The 24,085-nt window shown below is 49.3% G+C and overlaps 3 protein-coding genes across 3 annotated transcripts; all 3 read right to left on the bottom strand.

Moving 5' to 3' along the window:
* Positions 1-11,898: 11,898 nt before the first annotated feature.
* Positions 11,899-14,138, bottom strand: LOC8030169 (protein Skeletor, isoforms B/C-like). The gene has a single exon (XM_029985810.4). The coding sequence runs from the start codon at positions 14,136-14,138 to the stop codon at positions 12,003-12,005; it is 2,136 nt and encodes a 711-aa protein (XP_029841670.2). The 3' UTR covers positions 11,899-12,002.
* Positions 14,139-18,646: 4,508 nt separating this feature from the next.
* Positions 18,647-21,907, bottom strand: LOC120848513. Its single transcript, XM_040220501.1, has 2 exons — positions 21,827-21,907; positions 18,647-19,143 (listed from the first exon to the last, which is right to left on the bottom strand). The coding sequence occupies exon 2, from the start codon at positions 19,138-19,140 to the stop codon at positions 18,667-18,669; it is 474 nt and encodes a 157-aa protein (XP_040076435.1). The 5' UTR covers positions 19,141-19,143; positions 21,827-21,907; the 3' UTR covers positions 18,647-18,666.
* A 979-nt stretch (positions 21,908-22,886) lies between these two features.
* LOC120848518 lies at positions 22,887-23,533 on the bottom strand (the record flags this gene model as incomplete). Its single annotated transcript, XM_040220505.1, has 2 exons — positions 22,887-22,900; positions 22,984-23,533. Coding segments are annotated over 2 exons (564 nt in total), but the record flags the coding sequence as incomplete, so codon positions are not given.
* Positions 23,534-24,085: the final 552 nt, after the last annotated feature.

Here is a 24,085-nt window from a genome sequence, read left to right as displayed (position 1 = left end):
TTCGGTTCACCAGCTCGACGGGACGTAGCAAGGAGTAGAGGGAATGAGAATCGTGACGTCACATGTCTCGACGGCCTCATCGGCCACGCTCAATCGCGCACTTCTTTCACAAAAATACGGCCATCCGTTAGAGATATCGCTGTATGAGTGGTGCTTTGGGGTTCTGCAGCGTCCCGCCTATTCCTCCATGCCCTGTTTTGTGAGCTCGAAATTTCGGTTCAGCATCCCTTTAAAGACCTACCAGAAAGCAGGGAGAGTCTCTCCCTCAATTCTTCCTTTCCATTTGAGAAAAAGGGAGACCCTCCAACTTTCCACGGGGCGTGGCTTACAGACCTGCTCTTGTGGGGAAAGAAAAGAGAAGAGTGCAAGGGGGAATGGAGAGAGGGAAACTGGGAGCAGGTTTTCTGCCCGGCAGAAGATGATTCTGTAGGTCGGCCTTTAATGAAATCTAGGGAAGCGAAAATGGACAGGAAACTGCGGGCGAAGCAAGCGAGCGTCGGGCACCACATGCATTCACGGCCCACATCCGGGGGTTCTCCTCGTTTAGCACAGTTCTGCCACGAAGAAAGCGAGGCGGTAGCCCTCTCGCAATTCTCCCTTGCCCTCGTTCAGTTAAACAGTGTATACGAGGCTCTATAGACCAGCATTGAACACGCAATAAACGTACCCAGTACACCTCGCTGCACATATTGAAACAAAAATTATGCCTAAATCGCTGCTGTTGCGCCGATTCTCGGCGACATGAGTTGGCCTTTACCGCAGGGGTTCCGACTCGGCGAAGGATTGGAATCGGAGAGCCAGTCTGTTCTCCCGGACATCGGCGGTTTTGGACGCAGCCACCGCAGCTTCCCTCCATCGCCGCCTTCGGTCCGCGTACTGTTTGTTGTCTTCGAAGAGTCAACCTTTCTTCCGGGGTGTCGGCGGTTTCGCGCAAATGGTGTCGTCGCTGCGCCTCGATTTTACGTTGTCGCGTACGTTGTGCCACCGCCACGGCCGCTCGATCCCCTCCTCTCGTGCTTCCGCAACGCGTCATTGGAAGAGAGAGAGAATAAGATTTCCATCTCGTAAGCATTGACCGAACGGAGCGAAAGAGCGCCCCTCACGAAACCAGTCCAGTCCAAACCACGACCCTCCAGACGAAAGACGGCTGCGCTTGCACCAGAAAAAACAGGACAAAAAAACATTTCAGCCCTTCCACTTTTATGAAGAAGGAAGAGCAGCGGAGATGTACTATGTGCTGCCATCTATGAACGACGGCGGCAACTAAACAACCGCAACCCAGGCAAGCCGGTTGTCTGGTTGCCCCCGTCGCTTATAGGTGGTGGTAGCTGTCCAGAGGGTTGTGTCGACATTTATTCGTCCACGCACACGAAACTTGTTATAAAACAAAACAAAAAAGTACAGCATTACTTTTTTTTTTTCATTTTTATTATATTTGGTTATCACCAACCAGCCCAACAACGGTCGCGGGGACTAGATACTCGCGCGCGAATCCAGTCCTGGCATGGCCCAACTTACCATGCACCTTGCACACAACGGAAGCACCTGCGTGCTGCCATTTTGAGCGATGCTGGCGCAACCTAGCGTTTCCTTGATGTTGGGGTGTGCTGGGGGCATGTCATTGGGAGCGCGAATGTGAACCAACCAGGAAATGCAGTATACCATAACGACTTCTGTGACGTGTGTGCGCATGTGAAAGACGTCCCGGCAACGGATTGCTTGGCTTGCTCGGATAAAGGGGCGTTATCTCGGTGTGCAGCCTGACTTCTACTTCTTGCGGGTGAGCAGTTACTGATCCACGAAGGCGTCGGCGCGACATGCATCTTGGTAGCGGACGCCCTTTCGGAAGAACGCCGATTGGTGTCAATTGGGGGGGGGGGGGGGGGGGGGGGGTAGCTTTTGGCTCATTTTGGTATATGCGCTTTGCGACTTTAGATTTTTTTTATAATTTTTCGTTCTGTTACTGTTTCGGGTATTTTTTTTTTTTATTGTTCGGGCTCTTTCTCGGTCGAGGACAGCACCTGTATGTTTTATTAATAGCGTTTAAAAATCTCCCGTCGCTCAGCGGTGTCTACTTCAGCAAGAGACGCCTAGCAACATTGTACGACCAGCAGCGAACCTCCTGTTTGGAGAGCAGGTCCCCCTCACCTCGGCGCGCGGTTCGAGGTTACGTCCGGAGTTTGCAAGTGCGGCCTCCGGGCGCCGCCATCTTGTTCGCTTGGGATGGCGCCGTAATCGGATGATGGCGGCGCATCCAAGCGCACCCCAAGCGAGCAAGATGGCGGCGCCCTGAGGCCGTACTTGCAAACGTGTATACATGGCTGGCACGTCAAGTCGTCGCACCGTACCAATAACCATTCCTATTTGTTGCGGCCGATGAAAAAAACAAAGCAGAGGGTGCAAAACACACGCTGCAATATGGGTACGCGCGCAACAGCAAGGTCTTTCAAAATGGCTGCTGGCAGGGCGTCGGTTCAAGCAATATCATTACTGAATGGATGGATGGATAGATGAGGCTGAACCCCTTGAATCGGGCGGCAACTTGCGCCACCTATCCAGTGTTTTTTTTTTTTTTTTTAAGATGCATTGTTTTTTGCGTCTTTTTGCGGCGCCTCACAATGATCGCTACGCTAACATGCGGCGACGCCAAAACGCACGCGTCTGCCGCATTGCGGAGGCTCTCGTAGCGTGCTTCAGCGTCTTTGCCGCATGGGGCTCGTCGGGGACCCACCAACGATGACGTCACGGACAGGCCTTCTCTACCATGTGGTGTTGGTCGAAGCCATATGTGCTAGCAGCGAGTGTGACAAACCTGCAACAAATGAGCGCGTTTGAAAGGCAAATCACGAAAGCTGTTGGGGTCGTTTTTGTTGTAATTGTCCTTGAGTTGTTGGCGCCGAAATCAAACGTCTTTTCGTTTTGTCGTGGGCGCTGAGCGCGTGTTTCGACGCTCCACCCTCTGCAAAGGGTCACGCGCTTATATCCATGTCTTTTTGTAAACATTGCGCTGATAGTTCACGTAACCTCGATGAAGGTTATCGAACAACGCGTATTCTACGTGGCGCGAATACTTCGATTCGCCCCTCTTGTCACGATATATCTGCCTTCGTATATAGTTAGCGTGGGACGTGTATAAAAGCTTTTTCTTCTATCTCTCATTCAAACACTTTTATTCACTCCTGGATGCGTAACTTGACCTTGAGCGGCGTAGGAGGACGAGGCTCCTGAAGCAACACGTGAAAACAAATAAAGGGGAAAAAATATGTTGTTGTCAGACTTCCGATTTCGTTTTCGTCTGGTGGAAAGAGTTTCTGTTTCTTTATCTTTACTTTGAGTCCAAGGTCGAATCTCCGATCTTCTGAATCGTTGTTACACCGTAAAGCCTCGGTCGTCAGCCTCACTGCTAATGCCTCATACAAAGTGCAGTCGGTTAACACTGTTTGAGGAGTCTTTTTCTTCATATGACGGACCCTTTCCCATTGGTCATACAAAATGCGGTCTGCAGACACATTCCATGGGGAACGCAAATTCGTCTGCTCTTGCACAAAGGTAGCGATGATGTCAGAACGCCGAGCTCTTATTGGCTGATTGAAAAAAAATAAAATAGTGGGTAGACCTTAAAGGTCATTTTTGATCTTATATTGTTTAAAATGTGTTAGTTCCCACATATACCAAATCCTATATTACAAAACCGCCTAATCATCTCAGGGCAATAGAAAAACATGTGGACTATTTTCTCCCGCGGACTACATTGTGTGGACCATTGAAAGCCCTACAATACGCGCAGGTTACGACTGATTTTATTATAACTCGTTTCGAAGAGAGTCTGATAGGTACACATTTGGATAAGACTCCTCTTTTTATCCACGGGCGAAGCCATCGCTTGCAACTCGCCGACAATTAAGCGCACTTTGTCGACCACTTCACTCCGAAGAAAGTTCACCTCCAAAAGGGCGTGTCGCGATCTTTGAACACGCTTTTAACGAGGAAATAACTTACGCAAGGTTGTGGTTTCGGGTTTGTTGGGATGCTTAGAGCGTCTAGATTGAGTTGTCACCACAAAAGGACGATCTCAAAATTGACATCAGCGCCCCTTGCGTGCGTCTTGGCAACATCATAATAAAGTAACCTAAAATTCACCCATTGTGGCTTAAAATCATGGTTGCCAGTTATCTGAAGCTTTATCTGAAATCACAGGAAAAGCTTTTCCACCCTCCAGAAACGTTTAAACAGTTCGCGACAGAGCAAAGTAATATTAGATGACCTTCCTAACACCGAATCTAATGCTGAGGAAGTCGCATTTTTAAATCATGACGATCGGCAATTGCGTCTGCCCTGCATACGAGCCAAAATGGCGGCGCCCACAACAATGTCGGGGAACAGACTGCCGAAACTCTAGACGCAGCACATTTAGTGGTTCTAGGGAAAGCTAAACTTCGGAACAAAATAATTAATAAAATAAAAATAACTCTCAGTGAGATCCAAGTGTGGACGAAATTACTCAAAGCAATGAAAGGAAAGGTTATGCCTCCGTGTTTATCTGGCGTATCATAATCCTTTTGTTTTGTGCTTCACCCCTTCGGAAACCAGTAATTAATAAAAAATAAGAAAGGGGCTCAGACAATGTCCATTATTAGTCTTTCACAGGTGCTCATACCTCATTCTGTCTCCCAATCCCCGTAAGTAGTTCTACTATTCTTTTTTACAAGACGGTGCTACGCACCTCACTTGGCGATTCGTTCTTCGATATTCGTCGGCCAGCATAACGAAAACGTTTCTGGTCAGCTGAGAAGGATAGACCGCTGCCCACTATATGCCTCCAGCATCGCCGATCGAAATTGCCCTCTTTCGCAACAAAAGGACCACCCCTTCCAGCCCACACCAAGACGAAGTTACAAACAAAACAAAGAAACAGCTGCCCGTTTCGGTCCATCGGTACACACGGCATCCAAAAAGGCGTGCCGCGCGTGGTCTCACGTTTTCGGGGGGAGCTGTTGTGGATGGAAAGCATGTGACGTCCGTGGCCTTGACATTCACCCCGGCTACCTGAGCGTACGGGAATGTCTCTCTTAATACACGCCCCAGCCGCTACGTACATCGCGGGGCGTCCCGCCCGAGCGTGCCTCCGCTAAGCGGCGTGTGTCATGGGGCCGTCGTCCCACGCCTCATTAGGATCTCGAAGGTCGCCCTACACGGCGACGGAGCCTTCGAGCGAGGCTGCCCTTTGCTAGAGGGCCCCTTATAAGCGAGTGTGTGCTTCGGAGTAAAGGCTCTTCGGCCATTTTGGGGGCCAAAATCATGGTTGCAAAATCCCATCGAGCAACCTTCGGTGCTATTTATGCAAATTTTATACAAATTTTAAAATAGAAGGGATGACGAAATGTTAGGCTAGGTGGCGCAAGCTGTCGCCCGTTACAAAGGGCATATATAGCCATTACCATTCATCCATCCTAGGTGGCGCGAGCTACCGCCCTTTATAAAGGGTACAACCGTCAGCGTCCATTCAACCGTCTATCCGTCCATGGGCAGGAAGTCCGAGATTCAATTATCTCAACCCAACCCTCGCTGAGCGCTGACGCGACGCACAATCTCGGTACGAGCAGCGTAAACGAAGCTTACGCTGAACGCTCAAACCATAGCTACAAATATCTTTAAAAACAAACAAAAAAACAGGGGTGTGGTGATTCCTGTGCATCTCATCACCACTCCGCAGCCAATGCGACAACGCCAATGCACATAGCGGTAACTATTAGCGCTCAACCGAGCTTCCCGCGTGGTTCGAGTCCTTTTAAAATTGACTGATTTCGTGGTTTTCGATGACCGTCCTTTGACTTCTTACTTGGAACCGCTGTTGATATTCGCGAATATCGATCGAATCACTTTTATTTTGCCACAAACTGCATTTGTAACAAAAACGTTGGAAAAAAAAAAAAAAAAAAAAAAAAAAAAAAAAAAGCTGCCTGTTTTTGGTTTGACAGGTTCCGACGCCCCCATCATGGTTTGAGCGGAAGTGATATAAAATAATTATTCATAAACACACCCACATATAAGCAAAAACAAATAAACGAGCAATTTTTTATATTTTTTTTAACAGGTAATTTGTGTTAAAAAGCAAAATACACATTAAACGCACATATGTAACAAAAGTAAGTTAACAAATTTTAGCTAATTATTTAACTCATCGTAATGATCAGCCCCCTTTGCCTCCCTGAGCGTATAGCTCACTTGCACATGCGCAAACCAGGTTAATGTACCTTTCACGTTTTTTTTTCTTGTTTTTTTTTTTATAGATCTGTTTGAGTAAAATTGAACACCCTGTATATTTGAATGTACGTGCAGAGCGTATTTCCTGCCCATACATATCTGCAATAAGGCCTCTTGTGATTAGAATAGATTAGAACGCGATCTATTAGTGGCCTTTTGTGATAATGCCCTTTTGGGCACTGCGGTATAACCTGACAATCTAAATAAGTAAATATATAGTGTAAGTGCACACTGCACGCTCACCACTTTTGAACAAATTAAGGACGTTCATTCAAACATGGCGCCGCCTTACAATTTCAATCGCCAGGATAAAACGAAATCGTTCCGCACGCGGAAAAAAAAGAATAGCCAACGAAACAACAGGGAATGCATCTGCAGTATCTACCAAGCTATAAGTGGCGCTTTTTTAATCTTTTTTTTTTTTTTCTCCCCCAAAAAATGGCCGTGATTGGGTTCTGTACTCTGGCGCAACTTATATATGCGTTCTGCTTCCTCTAAGTTTGAACCTTTAAATGCTCAAATTGGCCTCGACGGTGAAACTCTCGTTCGATTCGCTGGCGAGAATACTCCAACTAGCTCCCCCTGGCGGATATCTACCGCGATTACAAAATACAGATATGCATTGATAAATACAGGCTTATCAATGCAGTTTCGGCGCGCCGTCCCGCACAGATATACGACTTATACGTTCGTGTGTGCGTGAAAACGGCGGTTGATAAATGTTTGCGACCTGTACAGCGGAGTGACTTATAGACACAAAAGTCAAATCAAAATGTGTTTTTATTTTTAATCGAGTTGTCAAGTCATACGATTTTTATTTGGGCATTGGTCCAAGAGTTCTTAAACTGTTGAAGGAACCTCTTGGTAATGAAGGGGTAGTTAGAGATCAAGAGTTGGCCCAGCGTTTCACATCAATCAAACAGACAACACTGTAAACAGGCGAGAACGAAGTTACTCAAAGTAAAGGAGCCATTCCGGTACGTACATGGTACAAAGAAAAGAAGATATAAAACCAACTGAAAAGCGAGAAAAATAACGTTATACGCCGACAATATGAGGGACAAGGCCAGTAAGAGTCTGCGGTGACGTCAGAACGATGCCGAGCTCTGATTGGTGGCTTTGATCAGCCAATCAGGGCTCAGCGTTCTGACATCCTCGCAACACCTGTTAAAGAAGCAGACGAACTTGCACTCCGGATAAACTTAAAGCTTTTGCTTTATCTCCAGTGCACTCATTGAACGCGTTCGAATGCCAGAGAAGACCCAAACGCCGTACTCCGGCGTTACGCGTTCTAACGGACTAGACGGATCAAAGAATTAACTAGACAAAAAAGATCCCCACAACTTCGTCACCAAGTACGCTAAAGAGAAACAGAAACTCCCTTCGCCGACTCGACAACAGGTTGCGGCAATATATAGAGGCACCCACACACATGCCAAGCTGTTTGGCGGTCAGACTCAGCCGACCCAAACACGCGTCTAGGTCATCCACGCGCGTTGCTAAACTTTCATTCCTTTTTAAAGGGAGTGCTGCCAAAGCGATTAGACTTATGCGTTGTAGTTTCTTGGTTTTGTTTTGTTTTTTTCTTTTTTTTATATATATATAAACGAGGCAACACTAGAAAATTGTTCTCCGTAAACTTTTTTTTTTTTTTCGCTTTTGGCTGGGGTTGTTTTGGCATCTGATTACGTATACGATGTTCTTGGAATCCTTTGGCACTGTATAATCAAAGTCGAGAGTTAAGCTTGTTCTCGGCCTTTGGTGATTTTAGTGTCTGCAAAGAGATACTGTAAAACCCTTAATGTTCGCGAGCCCTTAATTTTCTCGAATTTCGCGAATTGAAAAATTCGCGAAATTAAAGGGGGCACGCAAGAGTGTAGGTACTTAAAGGGATACTTCAACGAAATTTGAAATATTCCCGCCGTGTTCAAAAATAGGTTGAATATGATCCACAATATCCGTAAATGACAATCGCACGTTTGTATTTTGAGCCTGGTGTCTGTATTTTTCGTTATAAACGGCCCACTCTGGCAAGCAATCGGAGAAGGCCCAGCGGAGACCACGTGACATCCAACGCAATCGTGACGTAGGTCGTCTCAGGACGAGCAAAGCTACGGCGAGGCTGACGTTGAGAGGGTGGCCTAGTCGTTCCAGCCACCGAAGCGGCTGCTTTTGTACGCATTTTGAGTGACGGGTTAGTCTTCTATAATCTTGTAGGGGGACAATACCGACTTCTGCGACACACAAAAGGCATTCTCGGAAAGAGGGGAGTTCCTCCTTCCCCTCTTCTCTCGTCGTGGCCGGAGGCGAGACACTCACCGTCACTAGCTGTCAAGGTTCCTAGACGGGCATTACAAGCGAGGCGTGAGCGACATCCACCAGGTGCTCTTTGCTAATCGTTTAATTCGTTTTAAAATTCCTTTTCGTGACTTTTTTTAACAAGATATTGCTGTGTTCGATGTGATACTGCTCCTTTGGACACATATAGACGAAGATATGAGCGCCGAAATTTCGTTGTAGCGCAGGTGTCTGGAATTCGCGAAATTTAGTGGCCACGATGAGGTCCTCTATGACCGATTCGCGAAAAATAGGGGCCGCGAAAAGAATTAAGTGTTTAACAGTATAAGAAAGACATCTTGCTGGCTGTGCCCGCTGCCTGTGCGCAAGGGCAGCCAGCCTTTGCGTCTATTCATTCATCCTTCCTTAGAATCAGAAGTCGGCGTTCAGACGTCATTGCCCGCTCCCATTAGCTCCTCCTCTCTTGCGGTATCTCTCCGTACAGAAAAGACCTTTCCGGAAAATCCCACAAGGCCTCGCGGCAGTCCCAGACTGCAGCGCGTGTCGCAGGGGATTGTGGGGCTGTTCCGATGTGTACGTTGAGGTTGACTCGAGCACTTCGCACATCCTGGAAGCGGCGCGATCGATTTCCTCTTCTCCATATGCGTTCAAAGCACAAAGAAAATATACAGAACACAAAACGAAATTGATATACATAGTCTGATGTTTTTTTTCTTTATTGGTCTGCCCTCTTTACGTTCTAAAGCCATAAAATGTCGAAGCAACGTCAACTCCTTCTTTCTAGACATCGGTTCATCTGCCGTACATAGGATTGTCAGAATGCAAGGGGGATCGGTAGCCGAGCTGCCAGTAAAGACATGCTTACAGTCAGGCACGTAACCAGGGGGGGGGGGGGGCATGGGCCCCCCCCCCCCCCCCCGAGATCTTCCATTTTGCTGGGACCTCCTTTCCCCCCCTCCCCCTCATACAGCATTTTGTCATGGGCGCACCCCCCCCCCCCCCCCGAAACAAAATCCTGGCTACGTGCCTGGTTACAGTGAACTAGAATAGGAGTAGTGGAAAAATAGCCGGCCTCCAGGTGAGGCGCTTCGTGTAGAACCTATCAGGTAGCACTGGTGTTCGATTCCAGAGCACTCCTGCCAGCGAAGTTCGCGCCAAGCGTATCTGCTTTTGATCTTAGCGGTTCATTGGTGTAGCCCATGTGCTGTCTGGGTGTTTCAACGTGTCTGAACAACACCACCTAGACAGAAGGCCTCCGCATGGTTTCCTCTTCCTCTATGAAACGTCATCACAGTCGGATCGCGCTCGGTCGGCTATTGGGGAGGAGGAGCGACCGTGACGCCCCAAGCGGTTAAATTAACAACTACACGGATGGGGACAACAAATACAATGACGCAGCGCTCGGCCGACATAACCGAACGCGGCGTCAGCGTTCGGCTGGAGTTCGTGTTCTCCGGCGAGGGGGAGGAGGGCTCTTTTCTTTCCATTGCGGCCTGCATGAACAATGCAGCATGCACGATCCCAGCTCAGCACAAAAGCCGAAGTGGGTCAAGCTCGCATTCTAAGGGAGGAAGTGGCCGAGTGGGCTAACGCGTCTCAGCTCGGAGCGTGGAGCGAAAGCTTGCGCTGGGAACCTCCTGGGTTCGATCCCCGCCGCCCCCGCCCGTTTCGATCTGGATGAGTTTCGTACCGGCACGCGTTCGTGCGACCACTACTGTGTGATGCACGTTAAAAATCCCAGGTTAGCGGTTGTACCGCACTGGCTAAATTTCTCATCTACAGCTAAGAGACCGATTACCCGTTGAGGCACATCTCCATCAAGGCTGTATAAACATAAAGAGCAAGCCAATTTTTTTAGCTCGCATTCTCTGAGAATAGATCCGGCACTTAACGTCGCTTCGTCGATTGTTAGTATTTTTTACATTACACTGTGCCCCGCGCTCTATTGTAGAAGATGACACGGCCATGCCCATAAGGCCTGTCGGCATGTGCACAGGCCTTGTGTTGAGTAAACACCGAGCGTGGGGAAAACAAACGGATCAGAGCGCCCCCTATAGTTCGATCTCCTGCCCAATTGGACCCGAGCCCGACCTTCGACGCGCTGATTGGCCACGAGCCGCAGCCGAACACTGACGCAGCACTCGTGCCCAATCTCTCGCCTCGATCGATCTGACTATGATGACGCGTATGGAGGCCTTCTGTCTAGGTGGTGTTGGTCTGAATTAATGTTTAAAGCTTACTTGGGCAATGTATTGAAAACCGGGGTAACCAGTCTTGCATGCGGGCGCGTAGCGGTGCGCATCCGTCTTCTTTCTCTTCGTTTTCATTGCTTATATAGCGACAAGACTCGAACCTATGTAATCACAATGCCAAGCACTTGACATTCACGATAACAGATTGCGAAAACGACCATCACCACAGAAACCATCTGAGAACATACGCGGCGCCATATCCCATGTTACAGTAGCCATGTCCTCAGGATTTCGACAACAGCGCCACTCGCGGCAGTCTACACTTCTGGCTTCACACGGCCGGTGGGTGCCGCCGACGCTTTTTCCCCTGCCCCTATATTCTAATTCACTGTAACATGGTTAGCGAAAAGGAGCATGTTTTTTACCATGGGTCAAGGATTCCTTTTTCTTCTTTTCTTTGTGCAAGAGATCGTGGAGTGCGTGTTCCTGGACTGTTGGGAGGCTATCCCGCTCTGGAATGTGCTCGAACGCACCCTCAAAACACACCTACCGCTCACGGTTCAAGGTATACGTTTTTGTCTGTGGAGGGGACGTCTTTCCCATATGACATCGTATCTTTACTGGGCCTGCGTGCTATTTGGAGTTGCAGTATGGCAGTTCGTAATGTGGATCTGGATGCCCGTCCAGCACGGTATTATTTCATTCAAAACCTGAACTTGATAGGTGTACCAGAAAATATGTCCGGAACTGGAGTGGTTGCCGGCCTTTGTGAAGCCGGTGGCCGAGATGGCTAGCGCACACCAGCTCGGAGCACGTGGAGCGAAAGCTCGCACTGCAGAACCCAGGGATCCTAGGTTCAATCCCCCCCCCCCCCCCCCCCCCATCTCTGCCCATCTCTATCTGGATGAGCATCGTATCGGCGTGCGGTCGTCTATCACTACTGCGTGATGCACGTTAAAGACCCCAGACAAGCGGTTACCGCACTGGCTAAATTGCTCGCCTACAGCGAGTGACTCGTCGCAACATTGAAATGGCTGACCAAAAATATCCACACAACCCCAATTATTATTTTCGCCATACAAGCTAAACGATAAAGTATGCAGCAATTTTTTTCTTTATTGGGATCCTTGCCTTTTGTGGCATATTACAAACATTTCTTGACATTAAACTGATCTCGGAGGACTTTGAAGCGCCACTAATCATGTCGAGCTTTGCCTTGACGGGTCTATAAGACAGGTCAAATCGCGTTTACTGATGGCTCGTAAGTCGTGTCGATAGTCTCAAGGTCACACACACCAGCAGGGACGTCATCAGGAGTGCGGAGTCGAAGGTGCGGGCATTGCCAGGCTTGGCATCAAGCGGCTCGTCCGGATCACCTGGGTTCTTCACTGCTATCTTCCAGCCGAGATAAAAGTGAGTGAAGCACTGGTAGTACACAGTGTCCGGAGTCTTTTCATCGGGAGTCCAGGTAAACGTGCCTGACTTCACGTTGGGCTCACATTGCAACTCTAGCGTTGTCATGAACTCCGAGAACGTTTTGACGACGTCGCTTTGATCGACGGACTTGTGTTCCCACTCGCAGTAGCGCCCAACGGCTTGAGAGACGTCAGCTTTTCCCTTGGGATCCATCGTGACGCCGGCAAGTAGCAGATGCCCCGGTTTCCCGAGCAACTTCACGTCTTCCTGGGATCCGCCTCCCTTCTTACTGTCCGTGATGTAAAAGGGATGGTAGCGCGCCGAGTTAGATTGGTTGTGGCCGCCTTGGGCTACGAAGGTGTACGTCTTTCCTCTCTCCACATGCAAAACTGGGATGAGCTCGTCGTTGATCCACCAGGCGATACCCCAGCCAGCGTTGCCAGTAATCTTGGCATATCCCCTGGATCCTCCTGTGGGACCTATTCTTGCGGTGAAGACAGTCACGCCTTCTCGCCTAAGGATGTCTCTTCCACCAAACTGTCTTTCGTCCATGGTCTCTTCACGTGGTCTAGATGCCGTCAGGGGTTGGCAGTTTTTCTTAGCTGGCCGGCTGAGCTTCAACGTTGTCTTGGTTCTGGTCACGTACATTGTGTGATAAAGCACAACATCGGGCGGGTCCTCGGCCATGGGGCCCTGGGCAGCAATCACCGCTGTTTCTTCAGTCGGAGTAATAGCTTTGTCGTATCGATCAATGGCAGCCAAGGGCCGGTAGTATACGACCTTCAGAAGTCCGTTTTCGTAATTCGAGGAAACCATCGTCAAGTCGTCTGTGCCCGTCGGCGATGATTTGACGTCGGGGCACACCCCACCGCTGGTGTTAGAACACTGCGCTTTAGAACCCAAGGAGTAGTCTACGAGTTTCGCTTTGTTCAAGGGACCCTCAAGGTAAACAATGGCCACGTCACCCCCAATCATCTGGTTCTTGTCCTTGTCTCCGCTGACTCCAAAAGCAGCCCACTGCTTGGCCACGAGTTTTGTACTGAGCTGAAACAGTACCGAGTTGCTTTTCAATTTCCAGGCCACTTGGATCCTATTGGGTATAATAGTTTCGCAGTTGTCGAAATCTGACCCATCGCTTTGATCCCACTGTTTTTGGCTCTTAAGAACTTCCACTAGGGGCGGCACGTTTGGATTCTTCGGGATTGTGACACTGATGAAGGTTTCAATGTACGTTATGCAGTAGACTGCGAACCAGTCGATGTCGAACACAGTCAGATCGCCGGGTAGGGCAAGAGTTACATCCTCGTGGACGTAGCCTCGAATCACCTCTAGGCTTCCTTTTTCATCAGGAATCTTCGTACCATTCGGGTTGGGGCTTCCTTTCCCACAAAGGAAGAATGCGTCTGGAGCAGATCCATCGTAAGAGAAATTCTTCAGGAAGAGCGTTTTCACGTCTTTCAGCACAACCTCTGCAGCGTGTGTCTTGTGAGCGCCGGACAAAGACGAACCGATGGTCCTTTCTCTAGGGTAGTCGAAGTTGCTTGGTATGGCCACGTCGCCTATGCTTATCTCTGCATCTTTGCGGTAGACGCTAAACCATTTGAAGTCGGTGACGACCGCTTGTCCCGGTACCGTTAGCACAATCGTCTGCTTGCTGTACGCGGGGATTGTACCGTTGCTTCCAGCCTCATTTGCGAAAATTGTGCCATGCTTCGATGGTTGACTAGAAGTTCCCACCATGAAGTAGGCGTCAGGAGCTGTGCCATTGTAGCTGAAGTCCTCTATTACAAAATGTTTTCCCGTGGCGGCGTAGAGAGTGCCAGAAACCCCTCGTTTACCGGCAGTCAGGTCTCCGAGTTTCTTGCCCAAATAAGCCTTTCGCTGCTCGCTCAACACAGGCTCTTTAGAGTCCACTCTCATAGGGCGGAAAACAGTGAGGACGAGCAGGCTGAAACTGAAGATAGCCATAGCAAGTGCGAGAGGGGATAGGCAAGTGGTCCCCACGGCACCAAGGGAGTTCCGAGTTGCCGTCCCTGGGGTACTTTCAGGAGCACTTGTGGGCCTTGCCATCGAATTAGTCTTCTTCAAGTGTAGAGGTGTAGAGGAAGAGGAAATCGCAGAACCTCGTGTGTCGTGTCTTTTTAACCTCGTGCTTCCTTCTCGTGCCAAGTTCCAACTGACTTGGTCGTTGTCGGATCGAGCTGCTAAACGCTTACCTAAAGTCCCTCTTTCCTTTACCTGGTTTCATATAGGTTTTTTAAGGGGGCTTATTGTCACCCACTGTGAGATGTTGAGCCACTGAAGCGGGCGTTGACGAGCCACCACAAAGGCCTATGCTGGGGAGAAGGGCACAATAGCACCTAAAGTGGAAATAAACTGTCCTGCTGTGGTAATGATGAAGTGAAGCGAACTGAATAAGAGAAAAGAAAAACTGGAGGCCGGTTATGGCGGCGCCCATGCTCGGCTGCCTAAAAGTATTCCATTATACGTGTTCTCTTTTGGGTTTCCTGTTCTTACCAAACACACGTGCATGAAATAATAATAAAAAATTCTTCGATGATCAATGGGATTTATCAGATGGAAATGCGTTAGCATTGGTTCTTACCGCCTTTTCGCCCCTTTCCATTCGTTTAGGACCACTTGCCATTCGTTTATCACCACGTTTCTGTCGCGCGCAGTGCTCTAAACAGTGCTCCAAAAACTCCCAGTTTTTAGATCACTGTTAAGTAATATATTGAATTTTACAATGGCAATCGTTTGCATCTGAAGACCAGGGGGGCTATGTTGCACGTTTTGGACTCCCAGGAGACTAGGGAGAAGGAAGTGACGTCAACAACGCTCTTCGGATGTTGATTGGTGGAGTCGCTGATGACGCCTTGCGTGGTGCTGCTAAGATACGTTCATTCATACCTACGTCACTTCCTTCTCTCTAGTCTCCTGGGAGTCCAAAACGTGCAACATAGCCCCCACAGACTACATTGGCAGAATACTGACGTATCCAGCGCACAGAAGTCACATAAAGGTGTCTGGAACCACGTGACCAACGTAACTATAACTCTTGCTGAACTCTGCTGAGCGCGCGCTGACGGCGAGCTTCCACGGTTCTTCTGCATTCCACACCATCAAGATTGCCGGCCTTATACTTCCGCAGACGATGCTACAAGCGCGAGCATGTGGCCCTGAACAGTGCCATGCGCTGCACGAGCGCGCGTGCTTGGCAGGGACACTAAATGGCCCGAGCTCGCTCTTGTAGATTCTGCTACGCTTGAAGTTAAACAGAGTATTGGACAGGGGATCGAAAACTCTTAAGCCCCTGTCACATTGAGGAAGCACGGCGGAAACATCAACAAAACATGTTTCTCAACAGTCGGGAAACATGTCGGCTGTCGGCTGTGTTGCCCGATAAAGGCCCTGTCACATTGAGGAAACACGGCGGAAACATGAACAAAACATGTTTCTCAACAGTCGGGAAACATGTCGGCTGTCGGCTCTGTTGCCCGACAACCCTGTCACATTGAGGAAACAGCAACACAACATGGACGACAGCGACAATGTTGTCTCGGTGTGACTGCTTTTGGCAACGGAAACCTCGACAACTTGTGTCGGACGACACGTGTTGCTTATTTCGGTGGCTGAGCGAATTTTTTTTCCAGCAACACGGCAACATCTATATTTTTCTGTACAGATAGTCGCACGAGAATACTTCAATAATAAAGTCAAGCGTGAAGGGCAATTTCGAACGCGGCTTCTTGCGCGGCGGCAGCTGATCGTCAAAATCATCTGAATCGATGGCACAAAGAAGCACCCTGTCACACTGCGGAAACAGTTGGAGAACTTTGTCCTTCAACACGATGAAAACATGTTTTCGGGGACCCTGTCACATTGCGGAAACAGCAACAGTCCGGAAACATGTTGCTGTAGTCCGAAAACCATGTTTCCCAACTTGTTCTCCGACACTCGGGGAACATCCTGTCACACCGAGAAAGCGTGTTGGAAGAACACAAATTGCCTCCTCTCCTGCGCGCTGCCTCCCTCTCTCTCTCGCCCTCGTCTGCCCGGCCGGCTCGGCTAAGCTACAAGCGCGAGCTCCGGGCTTTCAGCATCCCTGCCAAGCACGCGCGCTCGTGCAGTGCAAGCACTGTTCTGGGCCAGATGCTCGCGCGGCTGCGTCTGGACCGAAGCTGAAACGAAGTATAGGCGGCCAGGCTCAGATCCGCTGGCTCCGCTCGCCCCTTGAATTGAAAAAGAAACGATCTGCTAAAACTGCTGTCCCCACAAGGTCCCCACTAGGGGTGTCGCGAACTTTTGTCGAACCGGATTTTTAGGTCGAACTTCCGGGGTTCGACTGGGTCGAACCGGTTCGACGAACCTTCGAAACTTTTCACCAGATTCGACAGGTTCGACTTTGCGGACAGTGTGGCCAGACCTTGATACAAGCTTGTCTAGGTTTGGAGAATTTATTTTTATGCAAAGGGTTATTTTATTTTATGAACAGGTGAAAATAAAAGAAACCAATTCTAACCACTGAAGAAGTTAATAAATTAATGTTTTTTGTACTGTATTAACTGAAATAACCAATCAGCAGTGCCCTTAATTCAACCCTTAGCCATCGCCATCCAATCCGAAGCCAACTGGCCAGCCTGTCGCGCATGCGCACATGAGTCGAACCTCAATACAAGGTTCGTCGAAATTTTCACTAAAAGTTCGAACAAGTCGAACCTGGTCGAACTCGAACCTCGGCCGGTTCGCGACACCCTACGCTTTAGTTAGTGACTAAATAAAGTGCAAATAAAGCTAATAATAATAATAATAATAATAATAAGGCTAATAATAATAATAATAAAGCTGTTTAGTGACTAAATAAAGCGTAGCTTATATGGTGACTCTAGTGTTTACTAACGCAGCATAACAAAGAAATGGAACCTCGCCATGCACGGCCTGGGCACAAGCGCTTCGCTCTGACCAGTGCTCTGGTCGCATGAGGAGCGGCCTTCGAATCGTAATCTTCGATATCGCTGATCAAAAACAGACAAGAAAATTCGGTTTGATGTCCCGACAGCTGAGGCGTACCGGTAATTTCGTGACTGTTTGACTTCGTCTCCAATACAGGTTTGCAAGTCCGGCTTCAGGGCGCTACCATCTTGGTCGGCTGGGGGGTGCGCTTGGACGAGTCCTAATCCGATTACAAAGTCTTGCTAAGGCGTCGTAATCGTATTATGGCCGCGCCCAAGAGCGCATCCCACTGAGGAAGATGGCGGACCTAACTTGGAAACGCTCATAGCAGCCTATGATTGTGAACTCGTTGTGAGCATGCGCTCTAAACGTCGCCCTCAAATATGGCATAGCTTGTAGCATCGGCGTCGCTTCACATGAGCGATTGACGTTTTAGCGAACAGCGACATTTGAGCGAATCGACGTTTTAGCGAATAACGGGTGCGCGCTTGAACCCATCCGCCGCGCTGCGCTTACGCCGCTTCGCGGCGACAGTCTGCGGCGGCTCATTACAAAAATGTGAACCCATTTAGCCCACCCGAAAACGCCGCTGCGCGGCGTCCGACTATTCGCTAAAGTGTCGTTCGGGAAAACGTGGGCGTTCGCTAAAACGTCATTCGATCAAGTGAGTGCCTCCCGTCAAGCGTCAACACGCACCATTCCAGACCTTGCGTCTGAGCGTTCTCAGCATCTTCATCGCCCATCCCGTCGTCATCCTACGAGGCGCTCTCGCCGCTGCCACTGGAACTGGTCGCCATGGCGTATCAAAGTCAAAATGACCAGCTTCAAACAGATCTTCGTAATAATCGCTGCCGTATCTTGAGATGAAAACGAATATAGTCAGATACAATGCGCCAGAAACTCCTCCCACAGCCTCATCACCGCCAGCTATAGTGTTCCTCCGCAATGCGCGCAAAGAGTCCGTTACCGAGTGTAGTATTTCTGATCAAGCGGCGGCCAGGGGCCCGTCGTTGAAGCTCAAAGAAGGAATGACAACCGCCGGCTGCTGGTCATGGTCTCTGAGTCTCGAGCACCCCGAGCGCGGGTGCCCGGCCCTGTTTATTTCACGCGCGGCATCGGCTTCTTTTTCAGTGTCGGCATTATGGACTATATACAAATACTACATATTCTCTCTCTCCCTTGACAGAAAAAAAAAACAGAAAAAAAAAGAGGAAAATGCCACATAGCATGTTACCTCCTTCCCTTCACAAAAGAAAAAAAAACAAGAAAGGGAAAAAATACCACTACTTCTTGAAAAAAAAAGATTGCACTTCACACTGCACCAAAAGTTTCAAGAAAAGAAAAAAAATTAGTCCAAAGATTCAAATGTCCATGATTTCATGAGATGTGGATGATGGGCTCATGTCCAAGATATTCATGACATAGTCTTTAAATCGTTCTGGTAAACGTATATGACGTCTTGGGCGTCCTTCTACTTGAAATGTCAAGGGTAGAGGTGTTGAAACAGGCGTGGCGAAGCCCGATTCAGTAGGCGTGCTTGCAGTCAGGTGTGGTGGCGATGAGCATGATGGTGCACCAAAAACAGCATCCGCGGTGGACGCGGCAATTGTATTAGGCGTAGCTGAACCTTCGGGCTCAGGACCAGCACCCGAAACACAATCAGGCGCAGAATCAATTGGGGACTCATGCACTGGAGACGTAACGCCTGCATCGGAGTCCACAGAGGAGGGCCGTGCTGATCTGCCGCTTGAACTGGAGTCTGGCAAAGAGCTGCAGTACCCAAGTCCAAGCAGTGAAGAACTTGGACCATTAGATGAAACAGGAGTCGGGTTTGCAGGCCCAAGAAGGTGGCGAACAGCTCCGTCAATGCATGGCGGAGAAGCACGTGGCGGGGATGAGCCACGACCATGAACATCTGGCGCCTTGAAGCCGAACCCAGTGGCACCAGCAACCTGAGCACGTGGAACCGCTGAACCAGGAACCTCAGGAACCCCACGAGGAGGGCAGCCAGGAACATTTACTGCAAGGGGTGAGGGAGATTGGGGGAAAATATTGTCCTCTAGAACCCAAGAATACTTCTTCGAAGGCTGCAGCGTTGTTCGAGTGAGCCTTTCAGCGTTCCACGTTGTTCCATCGTCGAGTTTGTATGTAGACGGACCAATCCTTTCACGGATCTCCTGCGGAGTTGAATATTTATGTCGCATTTTGCCTTTTCGTTTTGACTTGAAAATCTTTACAAAATCTCCAGGTGCAAAAGATGGAACCTTCACGGCTCTGCGTGAGTCAGAGTACTGCTTCATTTTTTTCTGATATACCTGGACCCTATTCGGTAACCCCTGTCGAACTTCAACCTGTGGGATTGAAGGCTCATTGGTATTCCTTCCTTGAAGGTGCAAACGTGTACGATGATTGCGACCATGTAAGAGAAAAGCTGGGGTTTCTCCCGTGGCAGCATGGCGTGTGCTTCTATATACACCAAGATACTCAATGATTGTGTCGTATATAGAACGCTGTTGTACAAGGGCCAACTGAATAGTAGATTTCAGAACTTTGTTAAATCTTTCCACTTGACCATTCGCTTGCGGGTGGTATAACGCAGATTTGGTGTGTTTTATTCCATTTGTCTCGAGGAACTGTGAAAATTCCCTTGAAGTAAATTGAGGTCCGTTATCGCTGGTAATCTCCTGGGGTAGTCCCTCACGAGAAAAAATCGACTTCAGGAAACTGATGACCGAACCAGTCGTGACACTGGAGACAGCTGCCACTTCCGGCCATTTGCTGTGGTAATCCACTACAGTGATGAAAAATCGTTCCTTGGCAGGTGCCTGCTCGAATGGGCCGACGATATCTATGCCAAGCTTGGTCCAAGGATGTAATGGAAACTCTACCGGCTGCAGAGGCGCGGGAGATGACTTAGCTGGCTTGTCGGTCGCTTGGCAGACTGTACAATGCTGTACGTAGTCCTTAATTTGCATGGAGATGTGAGGCCACCAGTAAAGTTCTTTAATAAGGCTTGTGGTCCTCGAAATTCCTTGATGCGTTTCGTGACCAACCTCAATCACTTGATTCCGAAGGCTAGATGGAACTACGATTTTCTCTCCTTGAAAGAGAAGTCCATCGATCACGGAAAGCTGCTCGCGAACGGAAAAGTATGACTTCAGCTCTGAAGACAGCTTGTTATGCTCTGGCCATGATGAAGAAATAAACGTCATAACTTGAGGGAGCACGGGATCTCTAGCAGTTGCTTCTTGGAAATCCTTCTGGTTAAGGCAAGCACAGATGATAGAAACGACCTCTTCTTTAAAAACTGTGCCGTTCTCTGTATCTGATACTGGAAGGCGAGACAAAGCGTCTGCGACGAGATTGTTGCTGCCTTTCTGAAATTCCATGATAAAATTATAATTAAAAAGTCTGGCAACCCAACGGCTGATACGATGAGGCCGGACGCCAGTTCCTTGAGTTGTCATCAGGGTGACAAGTGCTTGATGGTCAGTACGGATGGTGAACTGCCGACCCCACAAATAAACATGCCATTTTTCACAAGCCCACAGTATTGACAGAGCTTCCTTTTCGCCAGTAGAATACTTTCGTTCAGCCTCCGTGAGAGAACGGGACGCGAACGCAACGGTTTTCAGCTGTCGTCCGTGTTGTTGTTGGAGAACAGCCCCTAAACCGTAATTAGAGGCGTCGGTTGAGACTATGACAGGAATGGTAGGGTCGAACATAGAGAGTATTGGTGCCTGCTGAATGCAGGACTTGATATTTTTGAAACTAACAGCTACATCAGGGGACCAGACATAAGATACACCCTTGCGTAGAAGACGACGAAGGGGTTCAACGACCGTGGCACAATGTGGAAGAAACTTACTATAATACTCTACAAGACCCAAAAAGGCCTTCAATTGTGAAGGTTCTGTTGGCTCTGGAAAGTTGAGGACTGCGTCTATCTTCGACGGAAGGGGTGCTATGCCTTCTGCAGACAAACGATGACCCAAAAAAGAAAGTTCATGAACATTAAAAACAGCTTTTCGATTTAATTTCATTCCTGCCTGAGCGATTCTTTTGAGTACGTCTCGCAGGTTATGATCGTGCTCCTGTTGGGTTGACCCATATACAATGACATTATCTAGATAGAACTGGACGCCTCGACAGCCTTTGAGAATTTTGGACATTACTTGTTGGAAAGCCGCAGGGGCGGAAGCTAATCCAAAACAAACACGTTTAAAACGGAAAAGCCCCTCATGGGTCACGAAAGCGGTGAGGTCGCGACTATTAGGGTCGAGGCGGACCTGATGGTAGGCGGATGCTAAATCCAATTTTGAAAAATGTGATGCTCCTCGAAGCGAGTTTAACAACTCGTCGATATGTGGGAGTGGAAAAGAGTCAACGACGATAGCTCGATTCGGCGCTCTCAAATCAACACACATCCGGATTCCGCCGTCTTTCTTTTTTACTACGACGATAGGTGAAACCCATTCCGAGGCATTAACGCGCTCGATGACGCCTTGTCGCTCAAGTTTCAGAATCTCTGCTGTGACCGCATCACGCAGAGTAAGCGGTAAACGACGGAGCTTTGACTGTACGGGTGGAACATGGTGCCGTACAGTAACGGTATGAGTGTGATTTTTAACCAGTCCCAGCTCAGAACTGAAAAGATCTTCAAATTCTTCGAAACCAGGTGGCAGTTTGGAGAAATCACTCACCGAAGAAGACTTTGATTTCTGTTCTGAAGTATCAGAAGAAGGAGCACTTGAAGATGATGGGAAATGGTCGCTAGCGGAACCAGAAGGACTTGAAGTCTTGTAAAATGATGGTGTGAGTGGACTACTTGGAGCATCAGATGAGCTCGGAACTTGTGATGTTGAAGTAGGGGAACCCGCGGTGCGCGGTGACTGCGGGATGTCAGCCGATTTCACATGTCCGTGGTCGGCCGATCGGGAGTCAGCTGCATTAATATAAAAACATTTCAGCTGTACCCCTGACAAAATAAGCTTGAGATCACGGACGGCGTCTGTGCCGAGCAGAGAACGTCCCTTGCTCACAACGTAGAAGAGGATGGTCGCGAAGCGATCGTTGAAAGCGACATTTGCATGAAAACAGCCTAAGACTGGGATGGATCCCTGAAGGTAATGCACCAAAGTGCGCGGTGGTTTCATTAATTGAATTCGACAATTCCTGGTAATTCTTTGGAAGGTGGGTTCAGAGATGATAGATACTTCCGATCCAGTGTCAATTAACAAAGACATCGGGATGCCGTTTACCTGTACATCGGCAATGAAGTTTTGTCGTCGTCGGCTGGCTGGCTGCGGCGACTCATCGTAAGACCCAACAGTGTACACGCTGGGTCGTAGGTCGTCGTCGTCGTCGTCTGGGAACGTCACGATGCCATGGATGGGAGTGCTGGCATGACCAGCTCCGGAACGCTGGTACCGGCGCCCGAAGGATTGGCCACGTCCAGTCGGCAAGGCTAGTTGACGTCGATCGCTGCCGACGGGTGGAGGCGGGTAACTCCGGCAGACGTTAGCGAAATGCCCGGACTTGCCACACGAGAAACACGTTGCCCGCGAAGCAGGGCACATCTCTCGGGGATGGGGCCGACGGCCACAAAATTGACATGGCACTTCGTCACGCGGAAAAGTGTGTGCTCCCGGAGGTGCATCACGCGCCGAACGACGGTCCGAGGTACGGGTCAGTACCCGAGATTGGTGAAAAGGTGAGTAGGAAACGCCTACAGCATGCCAAACCCCGCCATCTTGACTAGGGTTAGCGACGAACTGCTGTGGAGAGCGGCCATTTTGACAGGGCGGAGCGACAACCCGATCAACGGAGGAGGACAACTGTGATGTGCCAGAACGCGAACCGGCTCCTAATCGATGGTACATATCGCAGTCTCGAGATGTCTGCTCGAACTGTTGTGCAAGGGAGACAGCACGTTCGAGGCTCGGTGCGGCAGCCCCCACAGACTCTCGGATCAACCGATCCTGTACCTCCGATGATCTAAGTCCCGTCAAAAACATCTCCGCGATTCGATCGTCAAGAGAGTCACCATAGTCGCAAAACGATCCGAGGTGCCGGAGCGCTCCAAGGAAATCCAGTACGCTTTCGCCGGGCGCCTGGACACGACTGTGAAACTTTTTCCGCTCAAGGACCACGTTCGTACCAGCAGCGAAATAACCGTCAAGAGCCGTTAATAAAACGTCAAACTCTGTTACGTTCTCGTTCACGGCGGGTCCTGCCATGTTAAATGTAGCTACTATTCGCTGGCCCTCCTGGCCAAGCAAGCTTATAAGTAAGGCACGTTTGCGCTTAGCCGAATACTGATCCGCTTCAATAACATCGAGGTAATTCATAAAACTCGATTTCCATGTCTTCCAAGGCTGTATGGGGGTGCCTGGCGTTGGCAAAAATGGCGGGGGAGCTGGGAATGGAACAGCCGCCATGTTGGGACAGGCTCGAACGTTGAGCACGAAGTAAACTTAGCGATAAATGGATTAGCGTACTTGCCAGTGTCGGCCACCACCCATCCGCGGCGCGGAGTTCGTTAACAAAATCCCATCCTCGTCGCCAAAATGTAGTATTTCTGATCAAGCGGCGGCCAGGGGCCCGTCGTTGAAGCTCAAAGAAGGAATGACAACCGCCGGCTGCTGGTCATGGTCTCTGAGTCTCGAGCACCCCGAGCGCGGGTGCCCGGCCCTGTTTATTTCACGCGCGGCATCGGCTTCTTTTTCAGTGTCGGCATTATGGACTATATACAAATACTACACCGAGGCCACCGAGGCGCACGTCGCGCTGACGTCTGTGGGTATCGGTGCGCACTGCTCTTCCGCAAGAAGGACAAGACGGGCTGGACACGGTATGAGCACACCTTTGTCCGAGCAGGCCCAGCAATCGAGAGTTCCCGCCTCGCGCACTCCGGGATGCTTCAATATGTGGTGACAAAGCAGCAAAGAGCAACATGTCCA

This window comes from Ixodes scapularis, unplaced genomic scaffold (genome assembly GCF_016920785.2).
Source record: "Ixodes scapularis isolate PalLabHiFi unplaced genomic scaffold, ASM1692078v2 PGA_scaffold4__175_contigs__length_147842914, whole genome shotgun sequence".
NCBI lineage: Eukaryota > Metazoa > Arthropoda > Arachnida > Ixodida > Ixodidae > Ixodes > Ixodes scapularis.
Note: the sequence above shows the minus strand (reverse complement) of the source record. Positions and strands in the feature narration are given on the sequence as shown.

Bases quoted from the DNA above. Each gene is read 5' to 3' on its own strand.
- LOC120848513 (XM_040220501.1), bottom strand. From the start codon at position 19,140: ATGTTCCTGGCTGCCCTCCTCGTGGGGTTCCTGAGGTTCCTGGTTCAG.
- LOC8030169 (XM_029985810.4), bottom strand. From the start codon at position 14,138: ATGGCTATCTTCAGTTTCAGCCTGCTCGTCCTCACTGTTTTCCGCCCT.